This window comes from Neophocaena asiaeorientalis, unplaced genomic scaffold, assembly GCF_003031525.2.
Source record: "Neophocaena asiaeorientalis asiaeorientalis breed wild unplaced genomic scaffold, Neophocaena_asiaeorientalis_V1.1 scaffold152, whole genome shotgun sequence".
Classification (NCBI taxonomy): Eukaryota; Metazoa; Chordata; class Mammalia; order Artiodactyla; family Phocoenidae; genus Neophocaena; species Neophocaena asiaeorientalis.
The window spans coordinates 244,502-264,666 of record NW_020185338.1 but is presented as its reverse complement, the minus strand read 5'-3'; the positions used below and the strand labels follow the sequence as shown (position 1 = coordinate 264,666).

The window sequence follows — 20,165 nt, the reverse complement described above, 5'->3', positions numbered from 1 at the left end:
ATTCGTCAGAGCTGCTCAGCAAGGAGTAGAATCACAGAAACCCGGAGCTGAAGAAACACAGGCATCTTCCAAAGAAGGTAACAAAATTCCTAGGGAAAGCCTGCAGAGCTGGGCAGGTGACGTAAATGAAGGGTGTCAGGCTATCTGAGAGGAAGGGCTGTGAAGACATGAGGAATGCATTCAGCCTCCAAGGGCGTTCAAAGTTAAAAAAGTTTTTTTATATTATTAACTTCTGAAAAATAATAGATTCTTATGGTACAGAGTTCAGAGGATACATACAAAAAAGAATTCATTGAAGAATAAACCTCCCTCTTACTCCTGTTGCCCAGATGAATTCTCCAAGGAGGGAAAGAAAGTGTCCCTCAAGAGATAGACTCTACTCATCAAAGATATTTGTACACAAATGATAGCATATTACAAACACCATTTTTTAATTTTTGGTTTTTTAAAACATCAGATATTGTTAAGATCTTGGAGCTCTTTTCGTATCCTTGCATAAGAGCTTCTGTTTCTTTTAAACATCTGCATAGTACTTCATTGGATGAATGTACCAAGATTTTTAAATCAATGAACATTTAACTTGTTTCCAATATTTGCTATTATAAGCAATGCTGTAATTAATAACTTTGTCTATGTGTGAGTATATCTGTAGGATAATTTCCTAAAAGTAAAATTACCTTCTCAGAGGGTATGTGTATTTTTTTTAATTGTTTTCATTGAGATATAACATACATGAAATAAAGTTAACAGTTGTTAAGTACAGAGTTTATAAACTCTTACATATGTATCCATACCCATAATCAACACCAAATTCAAGATATACAACATTATCAGCCCTCTAGGAGCCTCCATCTTGACCACTCCTAGTCAATATCTGGCCCCCAAAGGTAACTACTATTATAACTTCTATAATCACAGGTTAGATTCACCTGTTCTTGTCCTTCATATTAATGGAATTATACAGTATGTGGTCTTTTGAGACAGGCTTCTTTTTTTTAAATTGAAGTATAGTTGATTTACAATGTTATATTAGTTTCTCATGTACAGAAAAGTGATTCAGTTATACATATATATATTCTTTTTCATGTTCTTTTCCATTATGGTTTATTACAGGATATTAAATATAGTTCCCCGTGCTATATAATAGGACCTTGTTGTTTATCCATTCTATGTATAATAGTTTGCATCTGCTCGTCCCAAACCCCCAATCCAACCCTCCCCCGCCCCTGGGACTAGCTTGTTTGAACTCAACAGTATTTCTTTAATTCAAGTAAGTCTGATTCATCCATGTTGCTGCATGTATAGTCATTTGTTTTTCATTGTACATGTCTTTTGATGGACACTTCACCTCCATTTCTCTTGAGTGGAACTGCTGACTCATAGGGTAGCCCTATACTGGGCCATAGAGTAGGCCTATGTTTAGCTTTAAAGACAGAGCCCAAGTTTTCCAAAGTGGTTCTATCACTTACAGTTGTGTCAAAAATACACGAGTGTCCTAGCAGCTCCACAAACTCATCATTACTTGGCATTTTTCATCTTTTTACATTTTAGCAATTCTGGTGGATGTGTAAAGGTATTTCATTGTGATTTTAATTTGTATTTCTCTGATGACTAATAGTGTTGAATACTTTTTCCTGTGCTTTGGCCCATTGGATATTTTCTCTTGTGAAATGCTTATACATTAGTCTATTTTTGTTGGGTTGATTGATATTTTTTTATTGATTTGTTGGAGAGCTTTATATATTCTATATATAAATCCTTTGTCAGATGTATGTATTGTAAATATTATCTACCAATCTTTGGCTTGCCTTTCACTTAATGAAAGCCTTGCAAGCTTTAATGTTGCTGTGGTGGTGGTGGTTGTTGTTGTCGTTTTTGATGAAAAGAAATTCTTAATTTTAACAAAGTCCAAATTTCAATCTTTTCTTTTGTGGTTAGTATTTTGCATGTGTCTTGTACAAGGCAAAGTTGTAACCTCTTTCTGTTGGCTGTGTTGTTTTTCTGGCTAATCCAGCCTAGCCCCGATGACTTCTGGGTAGTATGTCTCTATGTGCTGACTCTCTTAGGGAGTGTACATGGGAATTCTTGAAACATTGGGGTAGTCTGCCCACTGCCTTTTTTTTTTTTTCATATGGGAGATCTGGCTCTGCTTCAACTTCTTTCATTCTCATCCCTTCACTGATTAACAATATCGTTTCTGGAGTCACACTGATGTAGGTTGGAATCCCAGATGTATTACCTACTTCCTGTGTGACCTTGGGAAAGTAGCTAAACATCTCTGAATCTCAGTGTCTCCATCTGTTAAATGGGGTATGTATTAGATTTCATTAGGTAAGGCTGCATAAGAAACAATTACAAATCTCTAAAAGCAAAGGTTTCTTTTGCACTCATGTGACTTGTCAGGCGTGGGTTGCTTCATATCTCTTTCCTTCCAGGACCCAGGCTGAGGGAGCAGCTCCATCTGGGACAGGCCATTCTCATGAGAGAGGGAAAAGATCAAGAGCGTTGGTAGGAATACATAATGGCCCTTAACACTATTGCTCAGATGTGGTGAAAGACACTTTTATTCACATTCTATTGGCCAAAGCAAGTCACGTGATCAAGCCTGACATCAGTAAGGCTGGAAAGGACACTCTTCCTACAGGATGCGTTGCAGTCACAAGGCAACAGGTGATGATGTATAATCCTTGCTGACCTGAAACAACTAGGCTGCCAGGTATTTCTCCAGCAAAGATGGGTTTATTTGGAATCAGCAGAGAATTGCAATTTGGGGTCTGCCACCATGGTGAGCCACATGTAAGTCCCCACACAGCAAGGGAAGGAGAATGCTGTAATAGAAAGGGAAAGGGGTTGGAAGGGCTATACTAAAAAAAGTGTCCACAGCTTTTCATTGGCTGATTTGTTGCTAGGAGAGAAAAGGGGTCTTTCTACTTTTTGGGTGAGAGAGCTCTCCCTTCTGGTCTCCTGACTCTATTTAATTTAGGTTTCTGTTTCTTAATTTTTTACATCCTTAACAGGAGGAGTCACTTAATAGCTGGCAACAACAATGCCACCTACCACAGGATAATAACAGTACCTTCCTTATGGCTGTTTTGAGAATTAAATGAGGTGAAGCACGTCCAGTGCTTAACACAGTATACTGCACTTAGTAAGTACACAATAACTATTAGAGGCTATTTTTATCATTATTACTATTACTATTTCCTGGTGCTGCCGAAAGTTCTTCTGCTCAGTGGACTGGGCTAAACCTTACTTGAGAGGAAGAAAAGAAGGATCTGTAATTACTCCCAATATTTAATTTGGAGACAATAAAACGTTGAGTCTAACGGCTCAAGCTTTGGAGGAATATGGACTCCTTACTAGGGCACATGATCTTAGACAAGTTACTTAACCTCTAGGGTCCTTGGGACTACGTTGTAGGCTTGTCATTAGGGCCAAATTAAGTCAACCCTGTACACAAAGTAGGTGCTGAGTATTTGTTGAATTATTAAATGTGGATTTTAGACTTATTTCAAATATTCAGTGGACTGTATGCGTAACTACAGTACAGCTGTATGGAAAGCCCGTTACTGGCCTTTTCCATCATTTGGGTCTCAGCTCAGATGTCACCTCCTCAGAGAGAGACCTTCCCTGTCCACATCATTTAAAGCGCTTCCTTCACCTCCAGTCACTTCTCCCTATTATCTTGTATTTACAGCTCTGGTAAAGCTCTGAAATTGTCTTGTTCATTCAGTGGTTTCTTTAATATGTCTCTGCCACTAGTTCTTGTTTTCTGTACTCTCATCCCCAGTTGAGGATGGGCCTCAACATCCTCATTCGTAAAACTAGGCGAGCGGAGGAAGAATGGGGAAAGGTAAATGCCGGCCGCTCCACCTGTGTCTCGGGCCTCCAATTCCTTCCGGCAGGGCACCGCCCCTGCCACCCACGTGGGCCGCTGTGGAGCACGCCCCCAGATGGGCGAGGCCTCCAATGTTGTGTCGGCCGCGTGCGGGCCGCGGTCCTGGGGAGGCGAGCTACGTCACACGTACGCAGGCCCTGCCCCCGCCCTTGCTCGCCACAGGCGGAAAAAGGGAGTGGCCAGGCGCAAGGGCCCCGCAGCCGGCGGCGGTGGTGCCTGAGCCGCCTCTAGGTGGCTGCTCTAGGCTCCCGCCCGCTCAGGCAGCTCGGAAGCCACTCTGTTTTGGGGTCCTCGCAGCTCTTCCACGTCTCCCGGAAGAGTAACTGAGCCGTGGCCGATCGAGGGCCAGGTTTGCTCAACCTGGACCCTCTCCCGGCCGGCTGCTGAGGACGGGCGGCCTGGGAGGGTGACCAGGCCGCGGTGCAGCCGCTCCAGAGTCCTCAGGTGAGGTGGCCGCGGGAGGCCGAGGGGTCCCCTTGGGGCCTTAACGGCCTTAGAGGCGGGGGCGGCATCCCCTCAGCGGAGACCCTGCTCTCTCCGCCCTGCCGGGGGCTCAGGAACAGGGCGGGGGAGCCCCCTTGGGCCTCCACGGACGTGGCTTAGTGCCCTCCCCTTCTCTCCTTCCCCTACCCCAGCCTGGTTTGGCCGCTCTTCCCCCTCCGGAGGCTCAGTGCAGTGGGTAGGGAGCGAAGTGGGGGTCTGTACTCGTCCCCCTGGGCTTGACGACAGAGTCCCTGGGACCGACCAGCTGATCCCCAGCCTCCCTTCCTCTGTGTTGACACTTGGCCTTCGTGCAGGCCCTGCCACCGCCGTCGGCCGACCCATCCGCATCCCCATCCCCATCCCCATCCCCATCCCTGGCGCTCTCACCCTCTCTCTGTTCAGCTCGGCGTGGGCCATTTACTGGGCGGAATTTCTTGAGGGCTCTGTACCTCGGAAGTCTGCTGGAGTTGTTCTTTTGTCCGCGGGGCAAGTGCCTAGGGCCCATCTTAACATTTAATTGGGTACTCAATCTTAAGGCACAGGCTTTTGTTTTAAAACCCTTTAAAACTTTACAGTGAGAGGTAAGATATAAGTTAATAAGTATGTTTTGATTGCTTTATTAGGAGAGATCATTTGTTCCCTACTTACCACCAGTGTTTACTCGGGAATGAGACATACTCTGTAGGGAGTTTTATATGTTATGGAGCATGTCACTTCCATTTTCATTGGATTTCACATAAGCTCTGTGAAATACACGGGCATGTAATCATCCGATTTTGTAAGGAAGAGGTTTAGAGGGTGAGTTTCTTCTTGAGGTTGTTCAGATACTGGCAGGCTAGATGGGGAACGCAGGGGTTAAAAAGTGGGTTTGGCTGACTTAGATTTACCTGTCTGAGCTGCTGTCTAAACTCTGGGATCTTTCTAAACCTTTCCCCCCATTTGTTTTGTGACAAAAGGGTATTGCTACTTACCGCACAATGTGGTTGTGAAAATTATGTGTGCTAAAGATAACGTTTGCAGGGCACCTAACATAAAAATTAATTCCATTCAGCAGTATTTATGGGTGCCTGCTGTGTGTTGAGAATTCATTGGTGAGCAAAACAGACACGGCGTTTATCGACCCACTCCCCCCCTCTCCTTCCCCAAGAGGGAGAGACAGGGGAAAAAAATACATATAAAACATGAAGGGATGTGAGGGAAAAGAATAGTGTGTGAACAGAGAATGATAGGACCTAATTTAGATGGGACAAAAGAGCCATTTGGGGGGCAGATGACGTTCAGGTGAGGACCAAGAACAAAAAAAAAGTTAACTGTGAAAGAGCGCTCCAGGCAAAAGGAATAATGTGTACATTCAAGAAATGGTTGTTGACTTTTTTATATGCTACTCTTCTATGAAATGGAAACTAGTTATTTCATCATCATCATTTTGATTTATTGTGGCACTGGATATAAGTACCCAAATATATGCATCAAATGAATGTGTGATCGTAATTGTTTTATTCTGAACTTAGCTTAATGTGCCTATAGTAGGTACTGAGAATCCAAATTATTGAAGGTATATTTTAGACGTGTATATGCACACCTAAATTATCCATGATAGTGCTGCAGTATTTACACTTTGTTGAAATAGGAGTAACAGTAGTAGTGGTAGTTGTAATTATGGTAACAGCTACTCAAATGAGTGCCTACTGTGGGCTAGGCATTTTTCAAAGTGTTTTTTAAATGTAGTATTTCATCTTAAAACCATCCTGTAAAGTAAGCACACTTATTTTCCTCATTTTCTAGGTGAAGTTTCTCAGTTTCAGTCAAGTAGTTTGCTTGGAGTTACGTAGTAAGAGGCAGGGTCAGGCTTTCCAACCCAGGACTCTCTGTCTCTAGAGCCTGGTCTTAATCGCTGTGCTCTGCTGTTAAGCCACACTGATCATTTTATATCCTTTTTACAGGTTCACCAATAGGATTATTCTGCTGCCATCATGTCCTGGTTTACTGATCTTGCTGGAAAGGCAGAAGATCTTTTAAACAGAGTTGATCAAGGGGCTGCAACAGCTCTCAGTAGGAAAGAGAACACCAGCGGCACTGTTTATAGCAAAAATACTGACTATCCTGAACTTCACCAGCAAAATACAGATTTGACTTATCAGACAGGACCTAAAGCTACTTACATTTCCTCAGCAGCTGATAATATTAGGAATCAAAAAGCCACCATCTTAGCTGGGACTGCAAATGTGAAACTAGGATCTAGGACATCGGTGGAGGCCTCCCATCCTGTTGAAAATGCATCTGTTCCTAGGCCTTCATCCCAGTTTGTTCGAAGAAAAAAGTCAGAACCTGATGATGAGCTGCTGTTTGATTTTCTTAATAGTTCACAGAAGGAGCCTGCTGGGAAAGTGGAAATCAAAAAAGAAAGGGGCAAAACACCTGTCTTGCAGAGTTCTCAGACAACAGGCGTCAGTTCTGAGAACACCAGTGTAACCACCATCAAAACCATTGAAGAACATCCTTCTGGGAGCCAAAGCCACGGTAGTTAATCAGTCCTCTGTTTCTTTTAGAGTTAACCAAATTGGATGTCATCATAGCCTGAAATGTTCTGGTAGCATTTGTCATGCTTTGTTTTGTTACCTGTCCCTGCTGGCTCAAGGGCAGGCTCTCTGAAGTGTGTGGTGTAAATAAGGGGACAGCATAGAACACTATTAGCCAATATACGGTTACAGTAGGGACCTTTGAATGTTGTCTGTTGTAACTTTACCCAGCCCAGCGTCTTATTTTTTAACTAATTAATTAATTTATTATTTATTTTTGGCTGTGTTGGGTCTTGGTTGCTGCGCACAGGCTTTCTCTAGTTGTGGTGAGCGGGGGCTACTCTTCGATGCAGTGTGTGTGCTTCTCATTGCGGTGGCTTCCCTTGTTGCGGAGCATGGGCTCTAGGTGCGTGGGCTTCAGTAGTTGCGGCACACAGCCTCAGTAGTTGTGGCTTGCGGGCTCTAGAGCGCAGGCTCAGTAGTTGTGGCACACGGGCTTAGTTGCTCCGCGGCATGTGGGATCTTCCCGGACCAGGGATCGAACCCGTCTCTCCTGCATTGGCAGGCGGATTCTTAACCACTGCGCCACCAGGGAAGTCCTCAGCCCAGCATCTTAAATTATATCCAAAATGATTCTCTAAGATGTTTTAAGATATAAAGAAGAAAACTTTGAAATCTGAAAGGAAACATATAGTTTTGGATTTGGAACTATCTCCAATTCATTTCTTTCTGTCATTGGTATTATAAAAGTAACAGGCGGCTGTACTTCACTTATATTCTGGATTGGGAGCTTTTTGGTGTGTTTTTCCCCCTGCCTACCCTGAAAGTAAAGTGTGAGAAACTGAACTTTGATCTGAGTTGGAGGGTTAAAGGCATTGATTTAGTAGTGAAGTAAGAACTTAGAATTCTGGTTTTCAGTTGTTTAATTTGCTATGAAATTACCTCAACATGTACATCTTCTCACCTGCAAAAAATGATGTTTACATGGTAATGTGGCTAATTTGAGTACCTAGGAAGCATTTTAAAATAACAATAAACATGATAGGTCCTTGCAGGGATTCTTTATAGAGCTGATAGCTCATGGGAGCTTGTTATGTTCTTAAACCTTTTAGCTTCTTCCACAGTCTTGGCTCTTAGTGAATAAAATCTTTCTTGTATTTCAAGATAAAAAAGTGGTAAAGAGACGGGTTTTGGGCACTAGCAGTTAATTAACTAGGCGTGAGCAATCCTAAATTTCTTCTCAACTATCTTTTGATTAATTATACATTTATTGAGACCCTATTGGGCCAGGGTACAGAAGTAAATGGGTTATAGTTTATTGGATGAGATACACATGGGCACAGATAATACACATGTAATATAGTAAATGGAGCAGTTGAGGTATGGTCAGAGTGTTGTGGAAGCATGTCTTTTTCCTTATTGATTCATAGATACTCTTTTTATGTTCTAGATGGCAATTCTTTCTCATCCTCCTCCAGTTTTACCTTGTTGTTTTTTTCCTTTTTCTATAATGTCTCAATAGAAGTTCTTAATATAATGATTTATCAATTTTTTCTTTATGGTTTGTGTCTTTTGGGTCTTAGAAAATCTTTTCCTATCCTGAGGTCATAAAGGTATTTTTCTGTATTATAGGAAAAGGTTTTATACATTTGCCTTTCATATTTAGATGTTTACCTAAAGTTGTTTTTTATGTATGGTGTGAGGTAGGCATCTAGTTCCCTTTTTTCCGCAAATGGAAATCAGTTATCCCAGCACCATTTATTGAAAATATTTCCTTTCCCTGTTAATCTGCAATACCACCTCTGTCATATATCAAATATCCATCTATATGTTGGTATGTTTCCGACACTTAATTCTGTTTCATTGGTTTATTTGTCTTTGTGTCAGTGCCACATTGTCTTAATTACTGTGGTTTTATAATATGTCTTTATATCTCAAAGAGCAGATTCTACCACCTTGTCCTTCTCCAAGAATGTTTCGGCTATTCTCGGGACTTTTGTACTTCCCTATGCATCTTAGAATTTGCTTGCCAAGTTCCACAAAAATTCTGTTGGTCTTTACTAGGAGTCCATTGCTTCTACTGACATCAGATAGTTTGGTGAGAATCAGCATCTTTACAACATAGAATCTTCTAACTTATTAACATGGTATAATTATTTTTTAGATGTCTTTCATTAAGATTTTATTGTTTCTTCCATAAGTGTCTTGCATACTTTTTGTTAGATTTATTCCTGGGTAGTTTATATTTTTTAAAGCTCTTAAAAATGGTATGCTTTAAAATTTTTTACTTTCTGTTTGTTGCTGTCTATAGGTTTTTGTAAATACACACGCACACACACACACACACACACACCAACCTAAGATAGCTCTTAAGCTTCATATTTTTCTATACATTCATTTAAATTGTCAACAACACAATAATACCATATGTAGATAATGACTGTTTTCTGCTTAACCCTTTTATCTTTTTAAAAACTCTTTTTATTGCCTTACTACATTGGCTTGTACTTGAAAACCAATTTTGTGTCTTGTTCCTTGTCTTAAAGAGAATGCTTTGAGTGTTTCAGTTTGTGTTAAGTTTTTCATAGGTACTTTTTATTGGGTTAAGGAAGTTTCTGTGTATTTCTAATTTGAGTTTTTATGTTGAATTTTAGCAGTGTTTTTTTCATGTATGTATTGAGATATCATGATTTTTTTTCTTAATATTAATATGGTATACAAATCAGTTGATTTACTTAAACCTAAAACCAAACTTAACTTTCAGTAAATGTTTGCTAGAACTCACTGGTGAAACCATCAGGGTCTGGGGTGTTCTTAGTGGAAGATTTAACTTTGATTCAATTGGTTTTCCATTTCTTTTTAAATCTGTTTTTGATAAGTTATATTTTTTTCTAAGAATTTGTCTATTTCATATACTTTCGGGAGGATTATATTTATTTTACTTAATTTCAGGAAAATAACGTCACAGCTGAAATTTTAACACAGTCAGACACTAATCACTTATAGTAACCCTGCAGAAATCAAAGCTTGATCACAAATACCACCTGAAGAATACCAGTATTTGGCACTCTGCTAAATGTTTGTTTTTTTAAAGCAGCATTAACGAAGTATAACTGATATGCAGTAAATTACACATTTTTAAAGTATACAGTTTGATGCGTTTCATCATCATGTACATTTAAAAATTTATTGACATAACGTAGTTTACAGTGTCTCCCTCAGAAGACCATTTTTGGTTATGTTGATCCTCTAGTATGTTTCTTTTCTATTTTGTTAATTTCTGATCTTTATTATTCTGCTTTCTTTGGGTTTATTTTGCTGTTTTTGTAATCCTTATGATGGGTGCATAACTCATTAATTCCTTTCATTTTTAAAAAAGTATATTTTATTTACTTATTTTTGGCTGCGTTGGGTCTCCGTTGCTGCGCGCGGGCTTTCTTTAGTTGGTGGTGAGCAGAGCCTACTCTTCGTTGCGGTGCGCTGCCTTCTCCTTGCAGTGCGCTGCCTTCTCATTGCAGTGTCTTCTCTTGTTGCAGAGCACAGGCTCTAGGTGTGCAGGCTTCAGTAGTTGCGGCACACGAGCTTAGTTGCTCCGCGGCATGTGAGATCTTCCGGGACCAGCGATCAATCCTGTGTCCCCTGCATTGGCAGGCGGGTTCTCAACCACTGTGCCACCAGGGAAGCCCCCTACCTTTCTTTTTTTTTTTCTTTCATAATTGAAATTTTATTGGCTGTTTTGAGGATCAGTACACAGACATTTCAATTTGTACACAATTCTCAACATACGTACCAAAAATCTAAAAAATCATGCAGTTGTGAATCTTTTCTGAACAGTTATTCCAGTGACTTTCCAGCTTAAAATTTGGAGGCAAATTTTCCTTCACAGGATATCAAGTACCAATATCTTCAAATATTGATAATGCTGTTATATCGTAAGTCCCACTAGTTCACAATTTAATATCATGTACACTACATACTCAAATTGTCCATCGTTCACAGCACATTAACAGTTACTAGAAGAACTGGACTACCACGACCAAAGATGTTACAGAGTGCACAAAATTCTGCCCAGGAGAACCAAGATCAAGGGGTGAGTGGTTTGCTTTAGGAAACAATTCTACCAAAAACAACATGGGAAGAGAAGTAATTTAAAGTGTTTAAGACATTAAATGCACAACTGACTTCAAACTGACATTTAGTGTGCTTTGTATTATAGGATATAAAAGCTACCTTCCATCTGTGGAATGTTAAGCTGACACCCAAGACAATCAAAGCCTCCCATATTCGATATCCCACTATTTTCTGGTTGTACCAAAAAATAAACAACCAGCAAATGATTTCACCTCTTAAAAAAAGCATTTACACTTAACAAATGGGATGAGGTGGGATTCCCTCCTTTTAAAAAATATTTCTAGAGCTACTAAAAAACTTGCATTTACAAAATAGTTGGTAAAAATATTCCTCTGGATTGTACAAGAGGGGAGACAGGGACCACTGATAGGACCGGGTGTGTGATATTAATCAGACTTGGTTAATTCTTTCTCTCCTGCTTCATCAGAAGCTGGGCTCTCCTCGTTTTTAGTTTCTCCGTTTTCTGCAGGTATGTCTTCTTTAGTCTCCTGGTTAGCCACTTCAGCCTCTTTTCCCTTTGCTCCCCTTTTCCCTTTTGTTTGCACGTTTTTGTCTAAAGATTTATCCTTTCCTGCCTCCTTTTGTGGCTTCGTTTCCACTTTTGCAGGAGCCGGTTTAGCTGACAACCTCGCCGACCTCCTCTTGGGCTCCTCCTTTGCTGCCCCCTCGGCGGAGCCGACCTTCCTCTTGGGCATCGTGGCGGCGGGGCCGGCGCGTGCCGGGTGCCTGCGGGCCGCGCTGAGAGCCTGCAAAGCTGGGCTGCCTGGCCGCTGCCACTCCTCCCCCCACCCGAGCTTCTTCCTGTCATTTTTAATGTAAATATTCAAGGCTATAAATGTCTAAATACTACTTTAGATATATCTTACAGGTTTGGATGTATACTTTATTTCTTTTTAAAATCTTATAAAATTAAAAATAATTTTTAAAATTTTCTCAATTTTTATTCATTAAAAAAAATCTTTATTTTGGAAATTTCAAATATACCAAAGTAGAGATTGATGGTTCCCCTCAACCCCCATATTAACTTTTATCCAGTGATGATAATCAACAGCTCATAGCCATTCTTGTTTCATTTATAACATCTCATTTTCAATCTCTTTCTTTACCTCTACCCACCACAGAATTATTTTGGAGCAAATCACAGGTCTCATATCATTTCTTCTATAAATATTTTATTAACTCTAAAAAATACAAGTTTTCAAAATGAACAGTCATGCCATTATCACCATAAAATTAATAATTCCTTTGTATCATCTAATATCTAGTCAGTATTCAAATTTCCCTGTTTGTCTCATCATTTTTACACGTTATTGAAATGCGAAAATCTTAGTTGTACAGACAAATGGCTACACCTATGAAACCCACACCTTTATCACGATAAAGAATGTTTCCTTTGCCCCAGAGAGTGCCTCATGTCCTTTTCTAGTTAATCTCCCCACCCATCCCCCAAGAACCCACTGTTCTGATTTTTTTCCCCTTAGATTATTTTTGTCTGTTCAAAAACTTCACGTTTGCCAGCAAAAAGTGAGATCATGTAGTGTGAATACTTTACCTGACTTCTTTTATTCAGCATGTTTGTGAGATTCACTCGCGTTATTGAGTATATTAATAATTCTTTTTTATTGTGTAGTATTTTACTGTAGTATTATACCACAATTTACCCAGTCTCTTTTATGGACATTGGGGATTTTCCAGTTTTTGTTTTTTTGTGAATAAAGGTGCTATGAACATTTTTGTACTTGTCTTTTTGTGGAAAAATGTTTTTATTTCTGGTCAGTAAATACCCAGGAATGGAATTACTGGGTCAAAAGGTAGGTGCATGTTTAATTTCATAAGAAATTGTGAATACTTCCCCACAGTGTTTATGTCATTTATATTGCCACCAGCAATCTGTCTATAAGAGTTCCAGTTGTTTCATATCTTCACCAACATTTTATGTCGTCTTTTTAATTTTAGCCAGCTAGCGGGTGTGTTTTGGTCCTTGTTTTGGTTTTAATTTGCATTTCCTTGATCACTAAAGATGTTGAGAACTTTTTCATTTAGATATAGTTCATTTTTTAGCACATACTTAATTTTTTTGGAGTAAGTAAAAAGTGTATTTGCATCACATTTAGTAACAAAACCAAGATGAAACTGAATTAATGAGTATCTGAATTAATGAGTATCTCTTTGGGTAAGGCAGTTTAGACTCCAGTTTGGTATATAACAAATTGCTCTGACCTGTTATTACTCTCCTTGCCTCGAAACCCACAGCTGTTCTTTTATGCCTTTCCAGTATTTTCAATGTTGAAACTTCTCCCTTTTTTTCAAAAATGATTCATAGACAGAAGGGAGGACAAAACCCTTGTTTACCTAAACCCAACCACGTAAATTTCTCTGCTTTTTTTTTCCCCTTCCCAGAACTGTATTCTTGTATCTTTTCTTTATCACCATTTGTTCAGTGTATCCAGACTTCGAGGGTCCTTACCGATCTATAGGCTGTATGTATGAGAGCGAAATTTCATCAGAGGGAAGTCTATTAAAAATTTAAGTTTACTTTTTATGGTGTTTTAGCTATAGCAGTCAACTTGAGCCAAAAGGCATTCTACCACAGTAAGCTACTAGTGCATATATAGTGAGCATTCCAATGTAACAAAGATGTATTTGCTTTTTTTACAGAAGCCTCTAATAATTCAGATTCTGGCCATGAAGGCCAAGAGATTTCTTCAAAGGAAAATGTATCATCAGGTGCTGCCTGTGCTGATCACAACCCAATGCCTAAAGATGATGGGAGATCACATGAGCTATCTAATCTTCGACTGGAGAATCAACTGCTGAGGAATGAGGTTCAGTCTTTAAATCAAGAAATGGCCTCATTACTTCAAAGATCCAAGGAAACTCAAGAGGGTAGAGCCTTATTTAAATTACCCAGGGTTAGGAATTTAGCATTTCAAAAATAAACTAAAAACTTGATTATATCTAAACTATTAGAAAGATTTTAGATGGGACTTGTAAAATAGTGTTTTCACAGAAATATAGGGCCCAGGTTTGGAAATGGGAGCAGTCATCCTCCCACCCACCTGAAACAGAACACTGGCCTCTTTGGACATTCTTTAGAAGCCGTGGATAGGAAGATAGTGTAAGCCTTGTTAGACTGACTTTAGAAGAAGCTTCACTTTAACCCAGACTAATTTAGACATGGAAGTAGTTTTTCCAGAGACCCTGTACAGTTTGCTTCAATATTTAATTTTTTTTTTTTGGTTGGCACTCTGCACTGCATTGCTCTTTCTGCACCAATTTTCTAGGTTAAAAGAATATCTTTTTGCCACAGTAATTGAAAGAAACATTTCTTTCCAGTGTTTATCTTCAGGTTTTGTTTTTGTTTCTTTTAGTCTTACTGGGGTGTACATCGTCTACCCTTGATTTGGATGTGCATTCTTTCCTATCTGTAGCAGAACTCCAGAAATCCACTAACCATTTTAATCTTGTGAACTCTCGGCTGTCTACTGATTTTAGCTCCCAAATGCTTTATGACATGTCTCCAGAAAAAGACATTTGTAGAAGAGCAGCTAGCTTCATGCCTGTTTCCAACCAATTAACTGTAATATAGATATGAATGTTGGCCTTGGAAAATGGAGGTCCCTCTTGGAGCAAAAAAGTTGAAGATATTTGTAAGCTTCTAATTTTGGCAATAAGTACTAAAGGGATTCAGAGGAGAATCTTTGTGTGCTCTGAGAAAGATGTGTTTACTTGTATGGAGAATTTTCTTTCCTTTTCTTTTTTTCTTTAAAGAACTAAACAAAGCAAGAGCAAGAGTTGAAAAGTGGAATGTTGACCATTCAAAGAGTGATCGAATAACTCGAGAGCTTCAAGCACAAGTGGACGACCTGACTGAAGCGGTGGCTGCAAAGGATTCCCAGCTGGCTGTACTGAAAGTGAGACTCCAGGAAGCTGACCAGCTGCTGAATACTCGCACAGAAGCACTGGAAGCCTTACAGAGTGAAAAATCACGGTAGCTAACTCTATTAATAATGAGAAAATGAGCTAGAATGTTTATCAATGCAAGTAATGATAAACATGGTAGTAAATACTGTCTTATCAAAATTTAACTTTGTAAATTTACAAGAGAGAAAATGTGGCTTTTGGTAATGCTGGAAATGTGTGTGGTTAAAATGGATTTATTATCTGAATCTTGAGATGCATTGTTAGCAAATTCTGAATTTAAAAATATTAGAAGAGCAGTGTCATTAATCTTTTGACGTACAATGATGTGTGGCGTGTGCTTATATTTGGATGCCTAAAGATATAGGCTACAGGGGCTTCCCTGGTGGCGCAGTGGTTGGGAGTCCGCCTGCCGATGCAGGGGACACGGGTTCGTGCCCCGGTCCGAGAAGATCCCACATGCCGCGGAGTGGCTGGGCCCGTGAGCCATGGCCGCTGGGCTTGTGCGTCCGGAGCAAAAAGATATAGGCTACAGTCCATTAAAAGGGAAAAAGATTTCTCTAAGAAGGTTTTAGTCAAACCGTCTTTTTTGTGCTAATATGCCAGTGCTCTAAAAATTATTCTACCTTTTCATTTGTATACTGTGGAAATGAGTTATTTCAAGTGATGTCTTTTCTTTTAGAATAATGCAGGATCACAGCGAAGGTAGTAGCCTGCAGAATCAAGCTCTGCAAACTCTTCAGGAGAGATTGCACGAAGCAGATGCCACTCTGAAGAGAGAGCAGGAGAGCTATAAACAAATGCAGGTTAGAATGGGGACAGCAGGGCTCTTTTATTATTTGGATGAGGAGGAATCGCTTTACACTGTTCCTAGCATATTTACTGTAATAAAATTCTGCAGTGCATTTCAGAAAATTCTGTTTCTGTGGCAAAAGCTAAGTATTTGAAAATTTAGCTTGATCCTTGCTAAATTTAATTTTCTATGTTGAAAAACAATTAAAATACTTAATACTCATTAGATATATACATCTTTTCATTTAATTTGGTTGTGCAGCCAGCATTACCATTATTTGATTAAAAGCTGATTTGAGGGCTTCCCTGGTGGCGCAGTGGTTGAGCATCCGCCTGCCGATGCAGGGGACGCAGGTTCGTGCCCCGGTCCGGGAAGATCCCACATGCCGCGGAGTGGCTGGGCCCGTGAGCCATGGCCGCTGAGCCTGCGCGTCCGGAGCCTGTGCTCCGCAAAGGGAGAGGCCACAACAGTGAGAGGCCCGAGTACCGCAAAAAAAAAAAAAAGAAAGCTGATTTGAGGCATCTCATTCTTTTCATTTAAGCTTTTTCTGATTCCAATTTAATCTGGTTCTGTTATTTCAAGAGAAAGTTGTACATAATGTTTATTTAGAGTTTTACACTTCAGTGAATTTTTGCATCTAGCTTAGTGATTTTCAGCTCTGTCTACACATTAGAACCTCCTGTGTGGTTTTAATACTTTCTGATGCTGAGTCTTCATTCCCAAGGAGTCAGATCCCATTGTGTGAGGTAGGGCATAGGTGTTGGTGATTTGGATTTACACGATTTGCAGGTGTAGCTGATGGGTAGTCAGGGTTGAGAACCTCTGGCTCACTGTCTTTTCAACAGGTGAAAATAGTTCAGCCCTAAAAGTAACAGGTAATATAGGCTTTTAAAATTTTTTATTAATGTATTTTATATACCGCAGTAAAATATCCCAAAGTACTATCATCTCATCATGTAGTTAATGTTAAAAATTATTCATGAGATATTTTACATTCTTTTTTGCATACTGATTCTTTAAAATATGGTGTGTTTTACACTTACAGCACATCTCAATTCATTCACTAAATTTTCTTCAGAAATACTTGATGTGTATTTAGATTTCATAAAATTTATAGGTGAAAAAGTTGTTCTAAACATACTCAGAATAACAGTTCTTCAAAAAGTTAAGCATAGGGTCACCATATGCTGCAGCAATTCTGCGCCGAGGTGTATACCCAAGAAAACTGGAAATACGTGTCCACACAAAAACTTGTACATGGATGTTCATAGCAGCAGTATTCATAAGGGCCCCAAACTGGAAACAGTACAACGTCCATCAGTTGCTGAATGGATAAACAAAATGTTGCATATCTGCACAAGGAGATATCATTCAGCCATAAAGAGGAATGAACTATTGACTCATGCTGTAACATGCATGAACCTTTAAAACATTATCCTAAGTGAAGAAGGCCAGACACAAAAGGCCACATATTGTTGATTCCATTTGTGTGAAATGTCCAGAATAGGCAAATCTATAGAGAAAGAAAGTAGATAAATGGTTGCCAGGGGCTGGGAGGGAGGGGGACGTATGGGTAGAGGATTTCTGTTTGCGGTGAAAATGTTCTGAAATTAGATAATGGCAGTGCACAGCTCTGAGAACACTACGCTGAATTGTATTCAGGAAAACACTGAATTGTATATCCTAAAAGGGTGAACTCTGCGGAATGTGAATTATATCTCCATAAATCTATTATTAATTGAATTGAGCTTCAGTATTTATATTAAACTAATTTAAATGAACAAACTTAAAAATGCACTTCTCAGTTGCAGACACATTTCACATGCTCAGTGTGCCTCACTGAGTGGTCCTCTTGCTCCTTTCCTTCCAAACAGGAGTTAATATTGGATCAAAGGTTTGTGAGCTTTAGTTATTGGCGTGTAACTATGAAAGCTTTCTGACTTCTGTCTCACCTTCTGAGTTTTTTGGTGATGGGAGCTTTTGAAAATAAGGGTAAAATATAAATAATTCTCAGAACTAAATTTAGGCTAAGGGACAGACCATGTGTTTTTTAGGGTGTACTTTAAAAGTTTCTTAAGCAAAAAAATTAGAGGGAATAGTTTATTAGAAAAACTGAAATAAAGGAAAAACATTAGCCATGATATTAGAAAAGATGTAGCTGTGTGCTTGTGTCTTCCATTTGTTTTCTAATAGACTTTCTAGTTTTCTGTAGACCCTTATTCATTGATCAGCTAGGTCAGACCAGACCTAGTATCCAAGTGACCAGATTCACCTGGGAAACTTCTTAAAAAACAGATTCCCAAGCCCAGTCTTGGAAATTCCAATTCAGTTAAGCCCAAGGAAGGCCTTGGGCAGCTGTATTTTTAACAGACTCCCTCACTGATTTTGATGAATTGCCATGTTTGGGAACCACAACCTTAGAGTTCCTGTTCTTCAGTTCCGAACAAATGAAGAACTTTTTTTACCTCCCTGTTATGTTGTTAGGCTGAGCTAATAAATCCCATAAGATATCTAAATGGATGGTTGTAAAGTATGCCTCAAAGCAAAATGATATAATAAGTATAATATAAACTTTGTCACAGAGTGAGTTTTCTGCACGCCTTAATAAAATGGGAGCGGAGCGCCAGAATTTGGCAGAAGCAGTTACCCTGGCGGAAAGAAAATACACAGATGAGAAGAAGAGAGCGGATGAGCTACAGCAGCAAATCAAAATGCTTAAGTCCAACGTGGAGTCCTCTAAGCAGGAATTAATTGACTACAAGCAAAAAGCTACTAGAATACTCCAGGTAAGCGTGAGATGCACATGTGTGAATGTTAAGATAGGCCAGATGACCGAGAGACATTCTGAGATTTTTTATAGATCTGTGAAATACTTTGTTCCCGTTTGACTGGGTTGGCTTGCTTCAGGTGTCTTGCTCTTCTTAGAAATATTATAAAAAAGATGAAATGTCTCCTGTTCCTACCACTTTTTTCCTTTTAAGAAAAAAATTCATTCTGCCACTACCTAGTTCAGGTCTTCAACCTGTCACCTTAATCACCAAAAGCAATGTTTTTTCCTCAGTTAGGTGTTTCAAGATCTGGTCTTTTTTCTTCCACTAAGTAACCATGTGCTGTTGAGCAAGCTGAGCCAGAAGAAGGCAACAGAGAGAAAGATACAGAGGAAGAAAGAGGACAGACTTATGGAGAAAGGGCTTAAATGAGGTGAAAGGAGATGGAATCAATGCACAGGCGGAAGAATTATCCGCCCCCCTCAAAAAAATGAAAGGGCACGTCTTCACTCTGATAAGAAAGGCAAAGGAAAGAGAAGTTGAAAGCTACATTAGATGACTACAGTCTTAGATCTAAGGGAGGGGGAAAAAGCTGGGAGAGGAGATCTGAGAGCTGGAAGAGGCCTAGACCAGTCACTGAAAAATTCAAAAGAGGATCAACAAGGAAGAACATAACAACTGTTAAAAACATTGCTTTTGGCTCTTTTGACCACTTTGATCCATTTCCCTGTCCTTCTCCTTTCTTTTAATGCCAGACGTGCGACATCTGCCAGACGTATGATATCTGCTGTCTTCATTTTAGAATGTTAACTTTAACTCTTTTATGTAATTTCTGTCCCCACTACATTTCTGAAATTGTCTTCTCAAAAGTCTTTAGTGACCTAAATGCTTTCTGTCCTCTTACTAGTTTTCATCCACTTTGATTTTGGTATAGCTTTTTGACCCTGTGAACTCTCCTACCTTCTTGAAAGTTGCCTTCTAATGTTACTTGTACTGCCTTAGCTCTCTGTCTTCTCTTTACTGCTGTTTCTCTTGGGTCCTCTTCTTCTGTCCTTTTTTGTTATTCTTTTTTATTTTGCTTTGTCATATACTCTGCTTCTGTCATTGATGTGACTTCAGCATGGCTCCAGCTTCCCACCTGGTTTCTGAATGCCTGCCATGCCCAACCCCCAAATCAGCTTCCCCTCCATTCTTCTGTTTGCATAAGTGATATGGCCACCTTCCTAGGCAGTGAAGCTTGAAACTGCAGTGGCATTTTGACTCCACCTTTTTCCTTTAGTGCCTGCCTCCTATTGGCTATGACCCCCTTTTATATTCTACCTCCGTGAAATATCATATCCACCTCCTCTAAACTCTTCTTTCTAATTATTTGTGTTGTACCAGTGTAATTTGTTAATTCATCTAAGAGGTACTTAATTGAGCACCTAACTATTCACTAGGCACTTTGATAGGTGCTGAGGATACTGAGCTCAAAAGATGTGTCCTCTTAAGGGAGCATTCAGTTTAGTGGGGCAACACTGAGGCAGTTGATAAAATGAAATTATTGATGCAGTACTATGGGAGCTTGAAAGAAGAAGTCCTTAAAACATACCTGGAGATGTCAGGAATCCCTGGGGATGCTGTATGAAGAGGAACTTGAAGGATGAGTAGGC

The 20,165-nt window shown here is 39.7% G+C and overlaps 1 protein-coding gene and 1 pseudogene across 4 annotated transcripts in view; one reads left to right on the top strand and one right to left on the bottom strand.

Annotated features, from left to right (window-relative positions):
• The first annotated feature begins 4,189 nt into the window (after window positions 1-4,189).
• The window catches only part of GOLGA5 (golgin A5), a 42,208-nt gene continuing 26,232 nt past the window's right edge, over window positions 4,190-20,165 (top strand). For all 4 annotated transcript variants that reach the window (XR_003002055.1, XR_003002056.1, XR_003002057.1 and 1 more), the window contains exons 1-6: window positions 4,190-4,342; window positions 6,325-6,901; window positions 13,690-13,917; window positions 14,803-15,022; window positions 15,635-15,758; window positions 18,328-18,531. Coding sequence is in view for 1 of the 4 variants with exons in the window: in XM_024736330.1 (XP_024592098.1) it covers window positions 6,355-6,901; window positions 13,690-13,917; window positions 14,803-15,022; window positions 15,635-15,758; window positions 18,328-18,531 (1,323 nt within the window). In the remaining 3 variants the exon portion in view is untranslated. The remainder of the gene's footprint in view (window positions 4,343-6,324; window positions 6,902-13,689; window positions 13,918-14,802; window positions 15,023-15,634; window positions 15,759-18,327; window positions 18,532-20,165) is intronic.
• Window positions 11,201-11,726, bottom strand: LOC112393906 (non-histone chromosomal protein HMG-14 pseudogene; annotated as a pseudogene).